We start from the raw sequence: 18,368 nt of genomic DNA, 5'->3' as shown, positions 1-18,368 counted from the left end.
GGCTTTTTAAATAAAGATAGCAAGAGAATGAAGAAAAATTGAAAATAGGAGTAAATTAGAAAGTAGCTTAAAATTGCATGCTCTATCTGAATCGTTAAAGAAAAAATTTGGGTTTAGTGTCCCTTTAAATAATTAAAAAAATAACAAAAAACCCGGTGTATATTGTTTCTGATTAAAGGATTTGGTAAGGTTGTATTTTTATCTGATTTGCCACTATAATTTATCATTTTTATTTTTTTTTAATAATTAGGGAGTAGCAGGAAAACCTGGTGAGCCTGGACAGAAAGGAGAAAGGGTAATAATACACTACCTTATGCTGCGGAATGTGCAAAATGGGATGTGGGAATAATGTTCTGCCCGCTATTTAGTGCCACACTAATAGAACATTAGGGATAATACAATATGTTACTATATCATCAGTGTATTTAGGACACTTTTACCCCTGCTCAAATCCATTAGAGTCTGCCATGCAAAAAAATTATATTTGGTGGGGTTTCTTTTAATTTCTTTTATGTGGCATTCCAATCCAGTAGAAATGTGGTAATTTAAATCACTGCATTATGGCTTTGAATGCAGTTTATGTCCCACTAAACCAATAATGACAAAAATTATTCTGTAAACGTAATTCATCTATTTATATACAACCCCAATTCCAAAAACGTTGGGAAAGTAAGGAAAATGCAAAAAACAAACAAACAAAAAGAATCATTTGAAAATTCAATTCACCCTATACTATATTGAAAACACATTATTAAAACATTATTTGATGTTTTACTTTGTGACTTTAAAGTATTTTTGAAATTTAACACTCATTTCAAATCTGATGACTGCAACACGGCTTCCAAAAAGGCTGTATGGATGGAATATAACAGTGTTCTGTACTTCCATTTCTAACAGGAACTGAAAAGCTCACAATTTCACAAAGGAATTACAGGAAAAGGGACAAAATAAGTAATGAAACTTTTATATATACTATATATATTTATATATATATATATATATATATATATATATATATATATATATATACTGTATCTGTGATTTATCATTTTATATATATATGATTTATCATTTTATATTACCATCTCAAAAAGTTTAATGTTCCTTTACAGTTGATTTGGTAACTTAGTTCTAAAGAATCAGGGGCGCATATTAAAGGGACACCGAACCCAAATTTTTTATTTCGTGATTCAGATAGAGCATGCAATTTTAAGCAACTTTCTAATTTACTCCAATTATCAAATGTTCTTCATTCTCTTGGTATGTTTATTTGAAAAGCAAGAATGAAAGTTTAGATGCCGGCCCATTTTTGGTGAACAACCTGGGTTGTCCTTGCTGATTGGACAGCACCAATAAACAAGTGCTGTCCATGGCTCCTTAGCTTAGATGCCTTCTTTTTCAAATAAAGGTAGCAAGAGAATGAAGAAAAATTGATAATAGGAGTAAATTAGAAATTGCTTAAAATTGCATGCTCTATCTGAATCACGAAAGAAAAAATTTGGGTTCAGTGTCCCTTTAAGTTTTTAAATATAAAAGACAAATTGTTATTATGCTTGAGATTGAACCGTATGGCAATATTAGGTTTGTATTTTATGTTGGACAAAAATGCTCTTGTTTAACGAACTTGCAGTTTATTTGAGATTATATTTTGGAGAAGTCATTGCAAATATATGTTAGCTGTGTAACTATTTATAATTCCAAATGATCTCTCAGGGTTCTGTAGGATTTCCTGGGCGTGGTGGAGAAATGGGTCTTAAAGGAGAGATGGGCCCCCCAGGAAGAAATGTGAGTTATCCCTCATCTGTCTCCTGGATGAATTTGTTGTTAAGCAAATTGTAACTCGTATAAAAAGATGAATGCAGCAAACATACGGCTAGATTACGAGTTTTGCGTTATAAAGGGTGCGGTGCTAACTTGCACGTTATTGTCACCGCTCACTTCCCTACAGCGCTGGTATTACAGGTTTTCATAAACCCGGCGTTAGCAGGCAAGATGTGAGCGTAGAGCAAAATTGAGCTCCATACCGCACTCCAATACCAGCGCTGCTTAACTCAGTGGTGAGCTGGTTTTACATGCTTGTGCACGATTTCCCCATAGACATCAATGGGGAGAGCCGGCTGAAAAAAAGTCTAACACCTGCAAAAAAGCAGCGTAAAGCTCCGTAACACAGCCCCATTGATTCCTATGGGGAAACTACATTTTATGTTTACACATAACACCCTAACATGAACCCCGAGTCTAAACACCCCTAATCTTACACTTATTAACCCCTAATCTGCCACCCCCGACATCGCCGACACCTACATTATACTTATTAACCCCTAATCTGCCGCTCCGGACATCGCCGCCACTATAATAAACATATTAACCCCAAAACCGCTGCACTCCCCCCTCACAAACACTAGTTAAATATTATTAACCCCTAATCTGCAGCCCCCTATGTCGCCGCCACTATACTAGATTTATTAACCCCTAAACCTAAGTCTAACCCTAACACCCCCTAACTTAAATATAATTAAAAGAAATCTAAATAAAACCTACTATTAATAACTTAATAATTCCTATTTAAAACTAAATACTTACCTGTAAAATAAACCCTAAGCTAGCTACAATATAACTAATAGTTACATTGTAGCTAGCTTAGGTTTTTATTTTTATTTTACAGGCAAGTTTGTATTTATTTTAACTAGGTAGAATAGTTACTAAATAGTTATTAACTATTTACTAACTACCTAGCTAAAATAAATACAAATTTACCTGTTAAATAAAACCTAACCTGCCTTACAATAAAACCTAACCTTACACTACAATTAAATAAATTACCTAAATTAAATACAATTACCTAAATTACAAAAAAACAAACACTAAATTGCTCAAAATAAAAAAAAGAAATTATCAGATATTTAAACTTATTACACCTAATCTAATAGCCCTATCAAAATAAAAAAAGCCCCCCCCCCAAAAAAATAAAAAAACCATAGCCTAAACTAAACTACCAATAGCCCTTAAAAGGGCCTTTTGCGGGGCATTGCCCTAAATAAATCAGCTCTTTTACCTGTAAAAAAAATACAAACACCCCCCAACAGTAAAACCCACCACCCACACAACCAACCCCCCTAAAGAAACCTAAGCTTCCCTAAGAAAAATTGATAATAAGAGTAAATTAGAAAGTTGCTTAAAATTGCATGCTCTATCTGAATCACAAAAGAAAACATTTGGGTTCAGTGTCCCTTTAATGGTCAATAAATTGGATTTCTCCAACATTGGTGTGTCCGGTCCACGGCGTCATCCTTACTTGTGGGATATCTCTTCCCCAACAGGAAATGGCAAAGAGTCCCAGCAAAGCTGGCCATATAGTCCCTCCTAGGCTCCGCCCACCCCAGTCATTCTCTTTGCCGTTGCACAGGCAACATCTCCACGGAGATGGTTAAGAGTTTTTTGGTGTTTAAATGTAGTTTTTATTCTTCTATCAAGTGTTTGTTATTTTAAAATAGTGCTGGTATGTACTATTTACTCTGAAACAGAAAAGGATGAAGATTTCTGTTTGTGAGAGGAAGATGATTTTAGCAGACAGTAACTAAAATCGATTGCTGTTTCCACATAGGACTGTTGAGATGAAGTAACTTCAGTTGGGGGAAACAGTTAGCAGACTTTTCTGCTTAAGGTATGACTAGCCATATTTCTAACAAGACCATGTAATGCTGGAAGGCTGTCATTTCCCCTCATGGGGACCGGTAAGCCATTTTCTTAGTCAAACAAACAGAATAAAGGGCTTAATATGGGCTAAAAAACTGGTAGACATTTTTTATGGGCTAAATCGATTGCTTTATTTGGGCATTTTATTCATATTTATGCTGACAATTTGCATTTATAAACTTGGGGAACGTTTATTAAACGGCAGGCACTATGTTAGACACCTTTTCCAGTCAGGGGGCCTTCCTAGTTGTAGACTGAGCCTCATTTTCGCGCCATTACTGCGCAGTTGTTTTTTGAGAGCAGGGCATGCAGATGCATGTGTGAGGATCTGAAATTTGCTGGAAAAGCTTCTAGAAGGTGTCAATTGGTATCGTATTCCCCTTTGGGCTTGGTTGGGTCTCAGCAAAGGCTATAGCTGGGACTGTATAGGGGTTAAATTTGTAAACGGCTCCGGTTCCGTTATTTTAAGGGTTAAAGTTCTGAAATTTGGTGTGCAATACTCTTAATGCTTTAAGACACTGTGGTGAAATTTTGGTAATTTTTGAACAATTCATTCATACTTTTTCACATATTCAGTAATAAAGTGTTTTCTGTTTAAAATTTAAAGAGACAGTAACGGTTTTGTTTTAAAACGTTTTTTGTGCTTTGTTGATAAGTTTAAGCCTGTTTAACATGTCTGTGCCTTCGGATAAGCTATGTTCTATATGTATGAAAGCCAATGTGTCTCCCCATTTAAATTTATGTGATAATTGTGCCATAGCGTCCAAACAAAGTAAGGACAGTACTGCCACAGATAATGAAATTGCCCAAGATGATTCCTCAGATGAGGGGAGTAAACATGATACTACATCATCTCCTACTGTGTCTACACCAGTTTTGCCCACACAGGAGGCTCCTAGTACATCTAGTGCGCCAATGCTTATTACCATGCAACAATTAACGGCTGTAATGGATAACTCCATAGCAAATATTTTATCCAAAATGCCTACTTATCAGAGAAAGCACGATTGCTCTGTTTTAAACACTGAAGAGCAGGAGGGCGCTGATGATAATTGTTCTGTCATACCCTCACACCAATCTGAAGGGGCCATGAGGGAGGTTTTGTCAGATGGGGAAATTTCAGATTCAGGAAAAATTTCTCAACAAGCTGAACCTGATGTTGTGACATTTAAATTTAAATTAGAACATCTCCGCGCACTGCTTAAGGAGGTGTTATCTACTCTGGATGATTGTGACAACTTGGTCATTCCAGAGAAATTATGCAAGATGGACAAGTTCCTAGAGGTTCCGGTGCACCCGACGCTTTTCCTATACCCAAGCAGGTGGCGGACATAGTAAATAAGGAGTGGGAAAAGCCCGGCATACCTTTTGTTCCCCCCCCTATATTTAAGAAATTATTTCCTATGGTCGACCCCAGAAAGGACTTATGGCAGACAGTCCCTAAGGTCGAGGGGCAGTTTCTACTCTAAATAAATGCACTACTATTCCTATCGAAGATAGTTGTGCTTTCAAAGATCCTATGGATAAAAAATTGGAGGGTTTGCTTAAAAAGATTTTTGTACAGCAAGGTTACCTTCTACAACCCATTTCGTGCATTGTTCCTGTCACTACAGCAGCGTGGTTCTGGTTCGAGGAACTAGAAAACTCGCTTAGTAGAGAGACTCCATATGAGGAGGTTATGGACAGAGTTCACACACTTAAGTTGGCTAACTCTTTTATTTTAGATGCCGCTTTGCAATTAGCTAGATTAGCGGCGAAAAATTCAGGGTTTGCTATCGTGGCGCGCAGAGCGCTTTGGCTAAAGTCTTGGTCAGCGGATGTGTCATCCAAGACAAAATTGCTTAACATCCCTTTCAAAGGTAAAACTCTATTTGGACCAGAATTGAAAGAGATTATTTCAGACATCACTGGGGGAAAGGGCCACGCCCTTCCACAAGATAGGCCTTTCAAGGCCAAAAATAAGTCTAATTTTCGTTCCTTTCGCAATTTCAGGAACGGACCGGCCTCTAATTCTGCATCCTCTAAGCAAGAGGGTAATGCCTCACAACCCAAACCAGCCTGGAAACCGATGCAAGGCTGGAACAAGGGTAAGCAGGCCAAGAAGCCTGCCACTGCTAACAAAACAGCATGAAGGAGTAGCCCCCGATCCGGGACCGGATCTAGTGGGGGGCAGACTCTCTCTCTTTGCTCAGGCTTGGGCAAGAGATGTTCAGGATCCCTGGGCGCTAGAAATAGTTTCTCAGGGTTATCTCCTGGAATTCAGGGAACTACCCCCAAGGGGAAGGTTCCACATGTCTCACTTATCCTCAAACCAAATAAAGAGACAGGCGTTCTTACATTGTGTAGAAGACCTGTTAAAGATGGGAGTGATACACCCAGTTCCAATAAAGGAACAAGGAATGGGATTTTATTCCAATCTGTTCGTAGTTCCCAAAAAAGAGGGAACTTTCAGACCAATTTTGGATTTGAAGATCCTAAACAAATTTCTCAGGGTACCATCGTTCAAGATGGAAACCATTCGAACGATTCTACCCACTATCCAGGAAAGTCAATTTATGACTACCGTGGATCTAAAGGATGCGTACCTACATATTCCTATCCACAAAGAACATCATCAGTTCCTAAGGTTCGCTTTTCTGGACAAGCATTACCAGTTTGTGGCCCTCCCATTTGGGTTAGCCACTGCTCCAAGGATTTTCACAAAGGTACTAGGGTCCCTTCTAGCGGTTCTAAGACCGAGGGGCATTGCAGTAGTACCTTACTTGGACGACATTCTAATACAAGCGTCGTCCCTGTCAAAAGCAAAGGCTCATACAGACATCGTTCTGGCCTTTCTCAGATCACACGGATGGAAGGTGAACATAGAAAAAAGTTCTCTGTCTCCGTCGACAAGAGTTCCCTTCTTGGGAACAATAATAGATTCCTTAGAAATGAGGATTTTTCTGACAGAGGTCAGAAAGTCAAAACTTCTAAGCACTTGTCAAGTTCTTCATTCTGTTCCTCGTCCTTCCATAGTGCAGTGCATGGAAGTAGTAGGGTTGATGGTTGCAGCAATGGACATAGTTCCTTTTGCACAAATTCATCTAAGACCATTACAACTGTGCATGCTCAAACAGTGGAATGGGGACTATACAGACTTGTCTCCAATGATTCAAGTAGATCAGAAGACCAGAGATTCACTCCGTTGGTGGCTGACCCTGGACCATCTGTCCCAGGGAATGAGCTTCCACAGACCAGAGTGGGTCATTGTCACGACCGACGCCAGTCTAGTGGGCTGGGGCGCGGTCTGGGAATCCCTGAAAGCTCAGGGTCTATGGTCTCGGGAAGAGTCTCTTCTCCCGATAAACATTCTGGAACTGAGAGCGATATTCAATGCTCTCAGGGCTTGGCCTCAACTAGCAAAGGCCAGATTCATAAGGTTCCAATCAGACAACATGACGACCGTTGCGTATATCAATCATCAGGGGGGAACAAGGAGTTCCCTGGCGATGAAAGAAGTGACCAAAATAATTCAATGGGCGGAGGATCACTCCTGCCACCTATCTGCGATCCACATTCCAGGTGTGGAAAACTGGGAAGCAGATTATTTGAGTCGTCAGACATTCCATCCGGGAGAGTGGGAACTCCACCCGGAGATCTTTGCCCAGCTGACGCAACTATGGGGCATTCCAGATATGGATCTGATGGCGTCTCGTCAGAACTTCAAGGTTCCTTGCTACGGGTCCAGATCCAGGGATCCCAAGGCGACTCTAGTCGATGCACTAGTAGCGCCTTGGACCTTCAACCTAGCTTATGTGTTTCCACCGTTTCCTCTCATTCCCAGGCTGGTAGCCAGGATCAAACAGGAGAGGGCCTCGGTGATCTTGATAGCTCCTGCGTGGCCACGCAGGACTTGGTATGCAGACCTGGTGAATATGTCATCGGTTCCACCATGGAAGCTAACTTTGAGACAGGACCTTCTTGTTCAGGGTCCATTCGAACATCCAAATCTGGTCTCTCTCCAGCTGACGGCTTGGAGATTGAACGCTTGATTCTATCAAAGCTTGGGTTTTCAGATTCTGTGATAGATACTCTGGTTCAGGCCAGAAAACCGGTAACTAGAAAGATTTACCATAAAATATGGAAAAGATATATCTGTTGGTGTGAATCCAAAGGATTCCCATGGAATAAGATAAAAATTCCTAAGATTCTCTCCTTTCTACAAGAAGGTTTGGAGAAAGGATTATCTGCAAGTTCTCTAAAGGGACAGATCTCTGCTTTATCTGTCTTACTACACAAAAGACTGGCAGCTGTGCCAGATGTTCAAGCATTTGTTCAGGCTCTTGTTAGGATCAAGCCTGTTTACAGACCTTTGACTCCTCCCTGGAGTCTAAATCTAGTTCTTTCAGTTCTTCAAGGGGTTCCGTTTGAACCTTTACATTCCATAGATATTAAGTTACTATCTTGGAAAGCTTTGTTTTTGGTTGCAATTTCTTCTGCTAGAAGAGTTTCAGAGTTATCTGCTCTGCAGTGTTCTCCGCCCTATCTGGTGTTCCATGCAGATAAGGTGGTTTTGCGTACTAAGCCTGGTTTTCTTCCTAAGGTTGTTTCTAACAAAAATATTAACCAGGAGATAGTTGTACCTTCTTTATGTCCGAATCCAGTTTCAAAGAAGGAACGTTTGTTACACAATTTGGACGTAGTCCGTGCTCTAAAATTCTATTTAGAGGCTACAAAAGATTTCAGACAAACATCTTCCTTGTTTGTTGTTTATTCTGGTAAAAGGAGAGGTCAAAAAGCGACTTCTACCTCTCTTTCCTTTTGGCTTAAAAGCATCATCCGATTGGCTTATGAGACTGCCGGACGGCAGCCTCCTGAAAGAATCACAGCTCACTCCACTAGGGCTGTGGCTTCCACATGGGCCTTCAAGAACGAGGCTTCTGTTGACCAGATATGTAAGGCAGCGACTTGGTCTTCACTGCACACTTTTGCCAAATTTTACAAATTTGATACTTTTGCTTCTTCGGAGGCTATTTTTGGGAGAAAGGTTTTGCAAGCTGTAGTGCCTTCCGTTTAGGTAACCTGATTTGCTCCCTCCCTTCATCCGTGTCCTAAAGCTTTGTTATTGGTTCCCACAAGTAAGGATGACGCCGTGGACCGGACACACCAATGTTGGAGAAAACAGAATTTATGCTTACCTGATAAATTACTTTCTCCAACGGTGTGTCCGGTCCACAGCCCGCCCTGGTTTTTTAATCAGGTCTGATGAATTATTTTCTCTAACTACAGTCACCACGGTACCATATGGTTTCTCCTATATATATTTCCTCCTGTCCGTCGGTCGAATGACTGGGGTGGGCGGAGCCTAGGAGGGACTATATGGCCAGCTTTGCTGGGACTCTTTGCCATTTCCTGTTGGGGAAGAGATATCCCACAAGTAAGGATGACGCCGTGGACCGGACACACCGTTGGAGAAAGTAATTTATCAGGTAAGCATAAATTCTGTTTTATGGGAGTTAATGGTGAATAAATGGGATTTATTGACACCATAAATTCCTGGTTCCCATATTGTGGAGCTCTAACATATCTTGGTGGGGTATGTCCTGTGTGGTCCCCATGAGCTTGGAAGATCATGTTAGTGCATTTAACCTTAATGTAGCCTGTCCGGTTATGCATATGACAGTTTAATTTAAAAGTATTGGTGTTTTTTGTCTTTGTAAGTTTAATACAAATGCTTTCCCATTGTTAAGCACTCCGACTCAAGTAAGATAGTTTATGCTGTTTGATTAAGTGAGAAATAATTGTTAGAAATATTTTTTTATTTTTTTTTAAAGAAAATGAAATACAATCCCCCCCCCCCCCCCCAGATTTTTAAATTTTACCTGAGCTTTAAAGGGATATCACAGTGGCAAAATGACTTGCTCTAATCTGCAAAGTTGTTAAACATATAGATAAAGTCTCGCTAGTACCGAGCAGGAAACAGATGCTGGACCAATCAGCAGTGACTGTAATACAACACGACCAGTCACCTGCTGTGTTCTCTTTAGGAGCAGCAAATCTGCAGCCCCTGAGTGGGATTTTGCATATGTGTGTAACCCATTTTCAGGAGTTATAGAGTTCCTCAGTGAATAGCACAAACATTTACACACTATAACAAATAAAAGTGTGTCATGTTCAACTGCAACATCCCTTTAACATTTTTTGTATGTTCTTATAGTGTTATAAGAATACCCTCAACATGTCTGTGATGAAGATATTTCCCCTTTTAAAGAAGACACTGAATCACTACATTATACATTTTCTGTAACTCTAAATGCTTTCTCATCTATATAGCCATAGTTTTACATTATTACATTGTATTGATTTATATTTGTTTTAAACATGTGAGATTTTCTCCCCCTACAGTAGTGTAATGTTTTGTAAAAGTGCAGTTATGGAAATATTTAACCCTTTTTCTGACGAAGAAGGTTGCATTGTATTGCTATAAAATGCATTGATCACAGCCTTCCCAGCAACCAAAGGGTTAAGACAGACTCATAGCCAATTGCTTGTCATACTTACTGTAGATGATTGTTTTGTAATAACTCTGCTCTGTAGTAAATGTAATAATCTTTTCCCACAAGGGCACTGATGGTAAAAAAGGAGCGAGAGGAGAGTCTGTAAGTACCATTAATAGAAACAAATTAGTATATAGTGTCCTAATGTTCTTTCTATAGTGGTCGTGTATCTAACATTTTGTGTAATATTTTATCAACAAGTTGCAATTTAAATTCTGTGATGAGAGTATCTGTGAGCCAGGAGAGACTTGTGAGTTTGTCATTGGTTCCTATGGTCATCTGACTATTAAAGGGACAGTGATGTTAGAGAGCAGAGAGAGCATACCATTTTACACAATATTCCAATTACATTTGCTTTATTTTCTTGGTACCCTTGTAAGCTCAGGAGGAGATATCTACTGGAAGCTAGCTGCTGATTGGTGGCTAGTACACACATAAGCTTCTTGTCATTGGGTTACCTGATATGTTCAGCTAGCTCCCAGTAGTGCATTGCTGCTCCTTCAACAAAGGATACCGAGAGAATTAAACAAAGTTGATAATAGAAGCAAACTGAAAAGCTGTTGAAAAATGTTATGCTCTATCTGAATCATGAAAGAAAACACTAATACCAAACTAATTAACACTCACTACTATAAGGAGAGAATATAAAAACTGGAGGCTGGCCAACAATCTTCTCTAATACTGCATTTTTTACAATAGAGGTAAATGATCAGTTTCATGTCCCTTTAATGTTTCAGTGAAATTTATGAGAGGGGCTTTATTCTTAATAATTCGCAGTGCAGAATTCCTCATAGCGTTCCCTTAAATGAACATGCAAATGTTTATTTCATGCTTAAAGGGATATGAAACCCAATTTTTTTTCTTTCATGATTCAGATAGAGCAAGTCATTTTTAGCAACTTTCTAATTTACTCCTATTATCAATGTTTCCAAATGTAGCCACCAATCAGCAAGCCCTACCCAGGGTGCTGAACCTAAAATGGTCCGGCTCCTAATCTTACATTCCTGCTTTTTCAAATAAAGATACAAACAGAACGAAGAAAAAATAATAATAGGAGTGAATTAGAAAGTTGCTAAAAATTGCCTGCTCTATCTGAATCATGACATAAAATATCCCTTTAAGATAGAGCATACAATTTTAAATAACTTTACATTTATTTCTATTATCGAATTTGCTTAGTTCTCTTTGTTCTTAGTTAGGCTTAGTAGCAGCAATGTTTTTGATTGGAGACTGCACATATATGTCTTTTGTCATTGGCTCACCCGATGTGCTCATCAAGCGGCCAGTAGTGCCTTGCTGATCCTGAGTTAAAGGATACTAAGAGAATGAAGCAAATTTGATAACCAAACTAAATTGGAAAGTTGTTTAAACAGTATGCTCTGTCTGAATTGTGAAAGAAAACAATTGTGTTTCATGTCCCTTTAAAGGAAATCTAAATATCTCATGCATTTGTGTGCTTGCCCCACGCTATCTAGAGGCCAAAAAAAGCGAATTTTGTAACCTGCAAATGCGGCAAATTAGATATCTAGTTTAGGTGAATTTGCAGCATTTAAACACCTGGTTACAGATTACAGGGAGGAGCAGCTATATGAAATGTGTAAACTAATTTATATTTTTGTATATAATTTATTGAATTTTGCAGGGAAAACCCGGACCCCCTGGGGCTGTAGTAAGTATTATCCTTATAATGTCTTTATAAACTAAACATTTATGTTAATATATGTGTTATATTCTGACAATGTAACTTTAATATTTTGTTTCTGTATAGGTAACCTCATTAGATAGCAGACCTGCTGTCAAAGGTGAAAAGGTATATATACGGTATTTAGTTACTGTGCATAGTGCAATATTCACTGATTTAATTCAGATAATCACATGAGACATTATTTTACTTGATTGCTGTATGGAGTAAATATTAAAGGGACTGTCTACTCCAGAATTTTATTGTTTAAAAAGATGGATAATCCATTTATTACCCATTCCCCAACTTTGCATAACCAACACAGTTATGTAAATATAATTTTTATCTCTATGATTGCCTTGTATCTAAGCCTCTGCGGACTGCCCCCTTATTTCATTTTTTTGGACACTTGCATTTCAGCCAATCAGTGCTGACTCCTAAATAACACAATGTTATCTATATTGCACACATGAACTAGCCATGTCTAGCTGTAAAAAAAAATGTAAAAATGCACTGAGATAAGAGGCGGCCTTCAAGGGCTTTGAAATTATCACACGTGCCTGTCTAGGTTTAAGAATACCAAGAGAACAAAGCAAATATGCTCATAAAAGTAAATTGGAAAGTTGTTTAATATTGCATGCCCTATCTTAATCATAAAAGTTTAATTTTGACTAGACTGTCCCTTTAATATATAGCACATCAGATATCTGTAGCAAAAGACTGATTGTCTCATTATACAGTATCTAGAAAGCAAAATTGGTTCCTAAATATAACCAACCAAACAGCAAGAAGCAAAACGTGACATTTGGGAAATAAATAGCTCCATGTAAAGTTAATATATTATATTTATATTAGAAACCGGCTTTTCTATTTATCGGGATCCTAATATTTAAATGACGCAAGCATTTTAGAAATTATAAATCTATTCATTATTATTTTGCTCTACACCAACATCAATTTAAATAATACTTATCTGCAAATTAAATGATATATATGATACATTTTATCATAAGCATACCTTTAAACAGAGTAACTGTATTATAAGTTATTTGCACATACGTAGTACATCAGGCTTATCGGGATAAAATCACTATATAAGGTGTTGTTGTTATTATTCTTATTATATAAAGGAATATCTAGATAGGCTCAGAAGCTGCTGATTGGTAGCTGCACATAGATGCCTTGTGTGATTGGCTCTCCCATGTGCATTGCTATTTCTTAACCCCTTAATGACAACTGACGTACCAGGTATGTCATGCAAAAACTAACTGTTAATGACAATGGACGTACCTGGTACGTCAGTTGTCTAACAGAGTGCTGGAAGCGATCACAATCACTTCCAGCAGCTCTGAGTTTATTGCAGTGATGCCTCGATATGGAGGCATCCTGCAATACCCCTTTACAAGCCTCCGATGCAGAGAGAGCCACTCTGTGGCCCTCTCTGCACCGGTAGCGATGTTGCCGATGGTGCCGTTGTCGGGTGGGAGGAGGGAGCGCGCGCGCATGTGCACGATGCGCGGGAGGTGCACGATGCGCGGGAGGTGCATGTGCACGGGGCGTGCGTGCACGGGGGCGCGTGCACGCGCACGTGCACACATTAGCCACATTAGCCACACTGACAATGAAGGAACTGGAAGGGGAAAAAAAAAAGTTACATTTTTTTTTTTTTAACATATAAAAGGATCTGGGAGGGGGAGGGGGTGGGGGTGGGGGTATTGTGGGGGGGCTGCTACACTACAGAAATAATTAAAAATAAAAATAAAAGTAATAAATAAAATTTAAATACTTTGGTTTGTGGGGCCAAACTGGGTTAGGGCAGACAGCTGCCAGTACCCAAGACGGCGGTAATTAGGTAGGGGAGAGGGTTAGAGAGCTGGAGGGGGGGATCAGGGAGGCTGGTGCTAAGGCAGGGGTCCATCACAACTAAAATATTTTATTATTTTTATTTAAAAAAAAAAAAAAACTCTTTTATTTAGTACTGGCAGACTTTCTGCCAGTACTTAAGATGGCGGGAACAATTGTGGGGTGGGGGAGGGAAGAGAGCTGTTTGGGAGGGATCAGGGGGTGGGATCTGTCAGGTGGGAGGCTGATCTCTAAAATTAACCCTGCAAGCTCCTTACAAGCTACCTAATTTAACCCCTTCACTGCTGGGCATAATTCACGTGTGGTGCGCAGCAGCATTTAGCGGCCTTCTAATTACCAAAAAGCAGCGCCAAAGTCATATAAGTCTGCTATTTCTGAATAAAGGGGATCCCAGAGAAGCTTTTACAACAATTCCTGCCATAATAGCACAAGCTGTAAATAATTTCAGTGAGAAACCTAAAATTGTGAAAAATGTAAAGTTTTTTTTTTATTTGCTCGCATTTGGCGGTTAAATGGTGGCATAAAATATACCAAAATGGGCCTAGATCAATACTTGGGGTTGTCTACTACACTACACTAAAGCTAAAATTAACCCTACAAGCTCCCTACAAGCTCCCTACAAGCTCCCTAATTAACCCCTTCACTCCTGGGCATAAAACACGTGTGGTGTGCAGCGGCATTTAGCGGCATTCTAATTACCAAAAAGCAACCACAAAGCCATATAAGTCTGCTATTTCTGAACAAAGAGGATCCCAGAGAAGCATTTACAACCATTTGTGCCATAATTGCAGAAGCTGTTTGTAAATAATTTCAGTGGGAAACCTAAAGTTTGTGAGAAAATTTGTGAAAAAATTAACTTTTTTTTTTTTATCGCATTTGGCGGTGAAATGGTGGCATGAAATATACCAAAATGGGCCTAGATCAATACTTTGGGTTGTTTTCTAAAACAAAATATATACATGTCAAGGGATATTCAGGTATTCCTGACAGATATCAGGGTTCCAAAGTAACTAGCGCTAATTTTGAAAAAAAAGTGGTTTGGAAATAGCAAAGTGCTACTTGTATTTATTGCCCCATAAATTGCAAAAAAAGCAAAAAACATGTTAACATTGGGTATTTCTAAACTCAGGACAAAATTTATAAACTATTTAGCATGGGTGTTTTTTGGTGATTGTAGATGTGTAACAGATTTTGGGGGCCAAAGATAGAAAAAGTGTGTTTTTTTTCCATTTTTTCCTCATATTTTTTTTTTTTTTTTTAGTAAATTATAAGATATGATGAAAATAATGGTATCTTTAGAAAGTCCATTTAATGTCGAGAAAAACGGTATATAATATGTGTGGGTACAGTAAATGAGTAAGAGGAAAATTACAGCTAAACACAAACACTGCAGAAATGTAAAAATAGCCATTGTCATTAAGGGTAAGAAAATTGAAAAATGGTCCGGTCATTAAGGGGTTAAACAAAAGATATCTAAAACATGAAGCAAATTAGATAATAGAAGTAAATTGGAATGATGTTTAAAATTGGATTCTCTACTTGAATCATGAAAGAAAATTTTTGGGTTTAGTGTTCCTTTAAGCCGAAGTTTGACAACATAATTTGTTCATTAGTGGAATGCCATTAACCCCTTATTTCTTATGGTGAATATATGTAGGACAACCAACAGAGAAGCAGTTGGGCAACAGCTGCAGCTTGAATAAAGTTATAGCAGCAGCTAGTGCTATTGTTACAAGCCAGCAGCAGCACAAAAAGATGCATTTTTTGGAAATTATGTGTAAGGTATCAAAATGCTCTTTGAAAATCCTACACGAATAAAAAATATTAGGCTGTATAATAATTCTTAACGGTGTATCACACTTCAACATTTTTTTTGCATCTACAGTATATAGAAAAGCAACATTTTAACAGCTTCATTTTTTTTTTATTTCTTCCAATGTGAAACAAAGAAACTATTGACTACATTGTCCCTTTAATTTCTTGAGCAACCTACTGGCTATTACCGTTCAATAGTGTTATATGCAAACTATTTTGCTTGATCATCTAAAAAACATCATGATCTGCAACCAACTTACTTATTTCCAGAAAAAAAAAAAAAAAGAGATGTTTTTTCTATTACTTAAAGGGACATGAGACCCAACATTTTTCTTTCATGATTCAGAGAGATAATACATTTTTAAACACATTTCCAATTTTCTTCTGTTACCAATTTTGCTTCATGCTCTTGGTATCTTTTATTGAAAAGCAAGTAATGCACTCATGGGAGTAGCTGAAAACATTTGTAAGCCAATGAAAAGGGGCATGCAAGTTCAGCCACCAATCAGCAGATTGTTCCAAGCTCCGGAGCCTATCTAGATATTCTTTAAAAAAAAGGATACAATGAGATTGAATCAATTTTGATAAAAGAAGTAAATTAGAAAGTTGTTTAAAATGGTATGCTCTATCTGAATTATGAAATGAAAGTTTTGTGTTTCATGTCCCTTTAATTTCTAAAAATTTTCAGAAATCACAAATTCACACACCATTTATTTGCTAACCAAGTTACATAGAAACCATTAAATTACTCAATAAATAGCAATAAATCTGAATTAACTAACTGCTCTACTACAATAGGGTGAACCAGGAGATCCTGGAGATCCAGGGGAATCTGGCTTTAAAGGAGAAAAAGGAGACCTAGGACCAACAGGACCAGCGGTGAGATTAAATATCATCAATAAACCAGCACTTATTTAATGTACGGTTTACAGTATGGTCTGATTACTGATTATCAAATGAGTCATCTTTAGTTTACATGAGTTCTGTTATGCAGATGTAACGAAGGATGTAGTCTATCTATCATCTATCTGTCTATAAAGTATATATATATATATATATATACACACACACAGAGGGAAGCACACTCACAGGAACGAACAATTGGCTCAATATTATTGTTAGCCTGTTCTATGGTGATTTAACACCTGGGTGCAGCTTCTTTTAGCCCAGTAATGCTTTTCACAGAGAAGAATTTTCCTGTAGTATATCAGTCTGATCCCGCCTATTACGGTCAGTCCAGCCCGAAATACCAGGCAATTCTTCTCTGAACAAGGAACACAGCAACCCCAGACGATCGTTTCGGCCTTCATTGGGCCTCGTCAGTGAGGTGTAGCCATATTCCTCTAAGCATACTGAGCAAGGAGTCCACATCTGGTTTCCCCTTTTTCCCATAGGGAGACTAAATACACACAGAGAGAAGTGCACTCACAGGAACGAACAACCGGCTCAATATTATTGTTAGCCTGTTCTATGGCGATTTACCACCTGGGTGCAGATTCTTTTAGCCCAGTAATGCTTTTCACAGAGTAGAACTTTCCTGTAGTATATCAGTCTGATCCCGCCTATTACGGTCAGTCCAGTGCAGAAATACCAGGCAATTCCTCTCTGAACAAGGAACACAGCAAAACCAGACGATCGCTTCGGCCTTCATTGGGCCTGGTCAGTGAGGTGTAGCCATATTCCTCTAAGCACACTGAGCAAGGAGCCCACGTCTGGTTTCCCCTTTTTCCCATAGGGAGACTAAATACACACAGAGAGAAGCACACTCACAGGAACGAACAACCGGCTCAATACCATTGTTAGCCTGTTCTATGGCGATTTACCACCTGGGTGCAGATTCTTTTAGCCCAGTACTGGGCTAAAAAGTTACACCCAGGTGGTAAATCGCCATAGAACAGGCTAACAATGGTATTGAGCCAGTTGTTCATTCCTGTGAGTGCACTTTTCTCTGTATATATATATATATATATATATATATATATATATATATATATATCATCTATCTATCATCTATCAATCCGTCTATCTATCTATCTATCTATCTATCTATCTATCTATCTATCTATCTATCTACCTGTAATATCAGATGTAATTTGCTGATTACTGTAAACACAGGACGATTGTATAAAAGAAGTGATTGATGATGACATGTTTTGGTGAGGCGAGTAAAAGACAATTTAATGAATATATACTTCTATGAGGTTGCTATGAGGTGGATATGGCAAAATATTCTTAGACATTTGCTTCTGGCAACAAACTTACTAGTGACACAGGCTGGGCATAGTTTAATTTTTTTTTTTTTCATTGTAAGGGTCCAGAAGGTCGACCTGGACCTCCAGGTGATGCATCGGTAAGTTGCATACATTTTATCTGCTGCAAACTTTTGAATTTTTTCGCTGCATGAAAATAAGTAGTTTAAGTTTGAAAATCATATTAAATATGAATATGAATCTGCTATATATTCTGCACAATATCACAAACATTGGTGATTAATACAAACAGAACAATAACTATAACTTACATTATACCAAATCCAAACAGATATTACTTGACATTACAGAAAATTAAATCATATGGAATTTGAAGGATTTAAAAGAGTAATTGAAATAATCCTATTGGTGTAGTAAAATAATAATTAGCCCATTTCACATTAGTCAGGCTTAGGAAAGACACAACTTAGCAAATTAGCAGGTAAAATAACACGTATATTGTATATTTTGTATTATGTAATATTAAAAATTCTGGCCTAGAATACAAGGTGAGCAGAAAAATAACAC

At 38.2% G+C, this 18,368-nt stretch overlaps 1 protein-coding gene across 1 annotated transcript in view; it reads left to right on the top strand.

Moving 5' to 3' along the window:
* The window catches only part of LOC128664316 (collagen alpha-1(VII) chain-like), a 913,939-nt gene that overhangs the window by 342,382 nt on the left and 553,189 nt on the right, over positions 1–18,368 (top strand). Inside the window, exons 52-58 of the mRNA XM_053719156.1 lie at positions 251–295; positions 1,714–1,785; positions 10,299–10,334; positions 11,875–11,901; positions 12,001–12,042; positions 16,390–16,470; positions 17,903–17,941. Coding sequence (XP_053575131.1) covers positions 251–295; positions 1,714–1,785; positions 10,299–10,334; positions 11,875–11,901; positions 12,001–12,042; positions 16,390–16,470; positions 17,903–17,941 — 342 coding nt within the window. The remainder of the gene's footprint in view (positions 1–250; positions 296–1,713; positions 1,786–10,298; positions 10,335–11,874; positions 11,902–12,000; positions 12,043–16,389; positions 16,471–17,902; positions 17,942–18,368) is intronic.

Source organism: Bombina bombina, chromosome 6, assembly GCF_027579735.1.
Source record: "Bombina bombina isolate aBomBom1 chromosome 6, aBomBom1.pri, whole genome shotgun sequence".
Classification (NCBI taxonomy): domain Eukaryota; kingdom Metazoa; phylum Chordata; class Amphibia; order Anura; family Bombinatoridae; genus Bombina; species Bombina bombina.
Note: the sequence above shows the minus strand (reverse complement) of the source record. Positions and strands in the feature narration are given on the sequence as shown.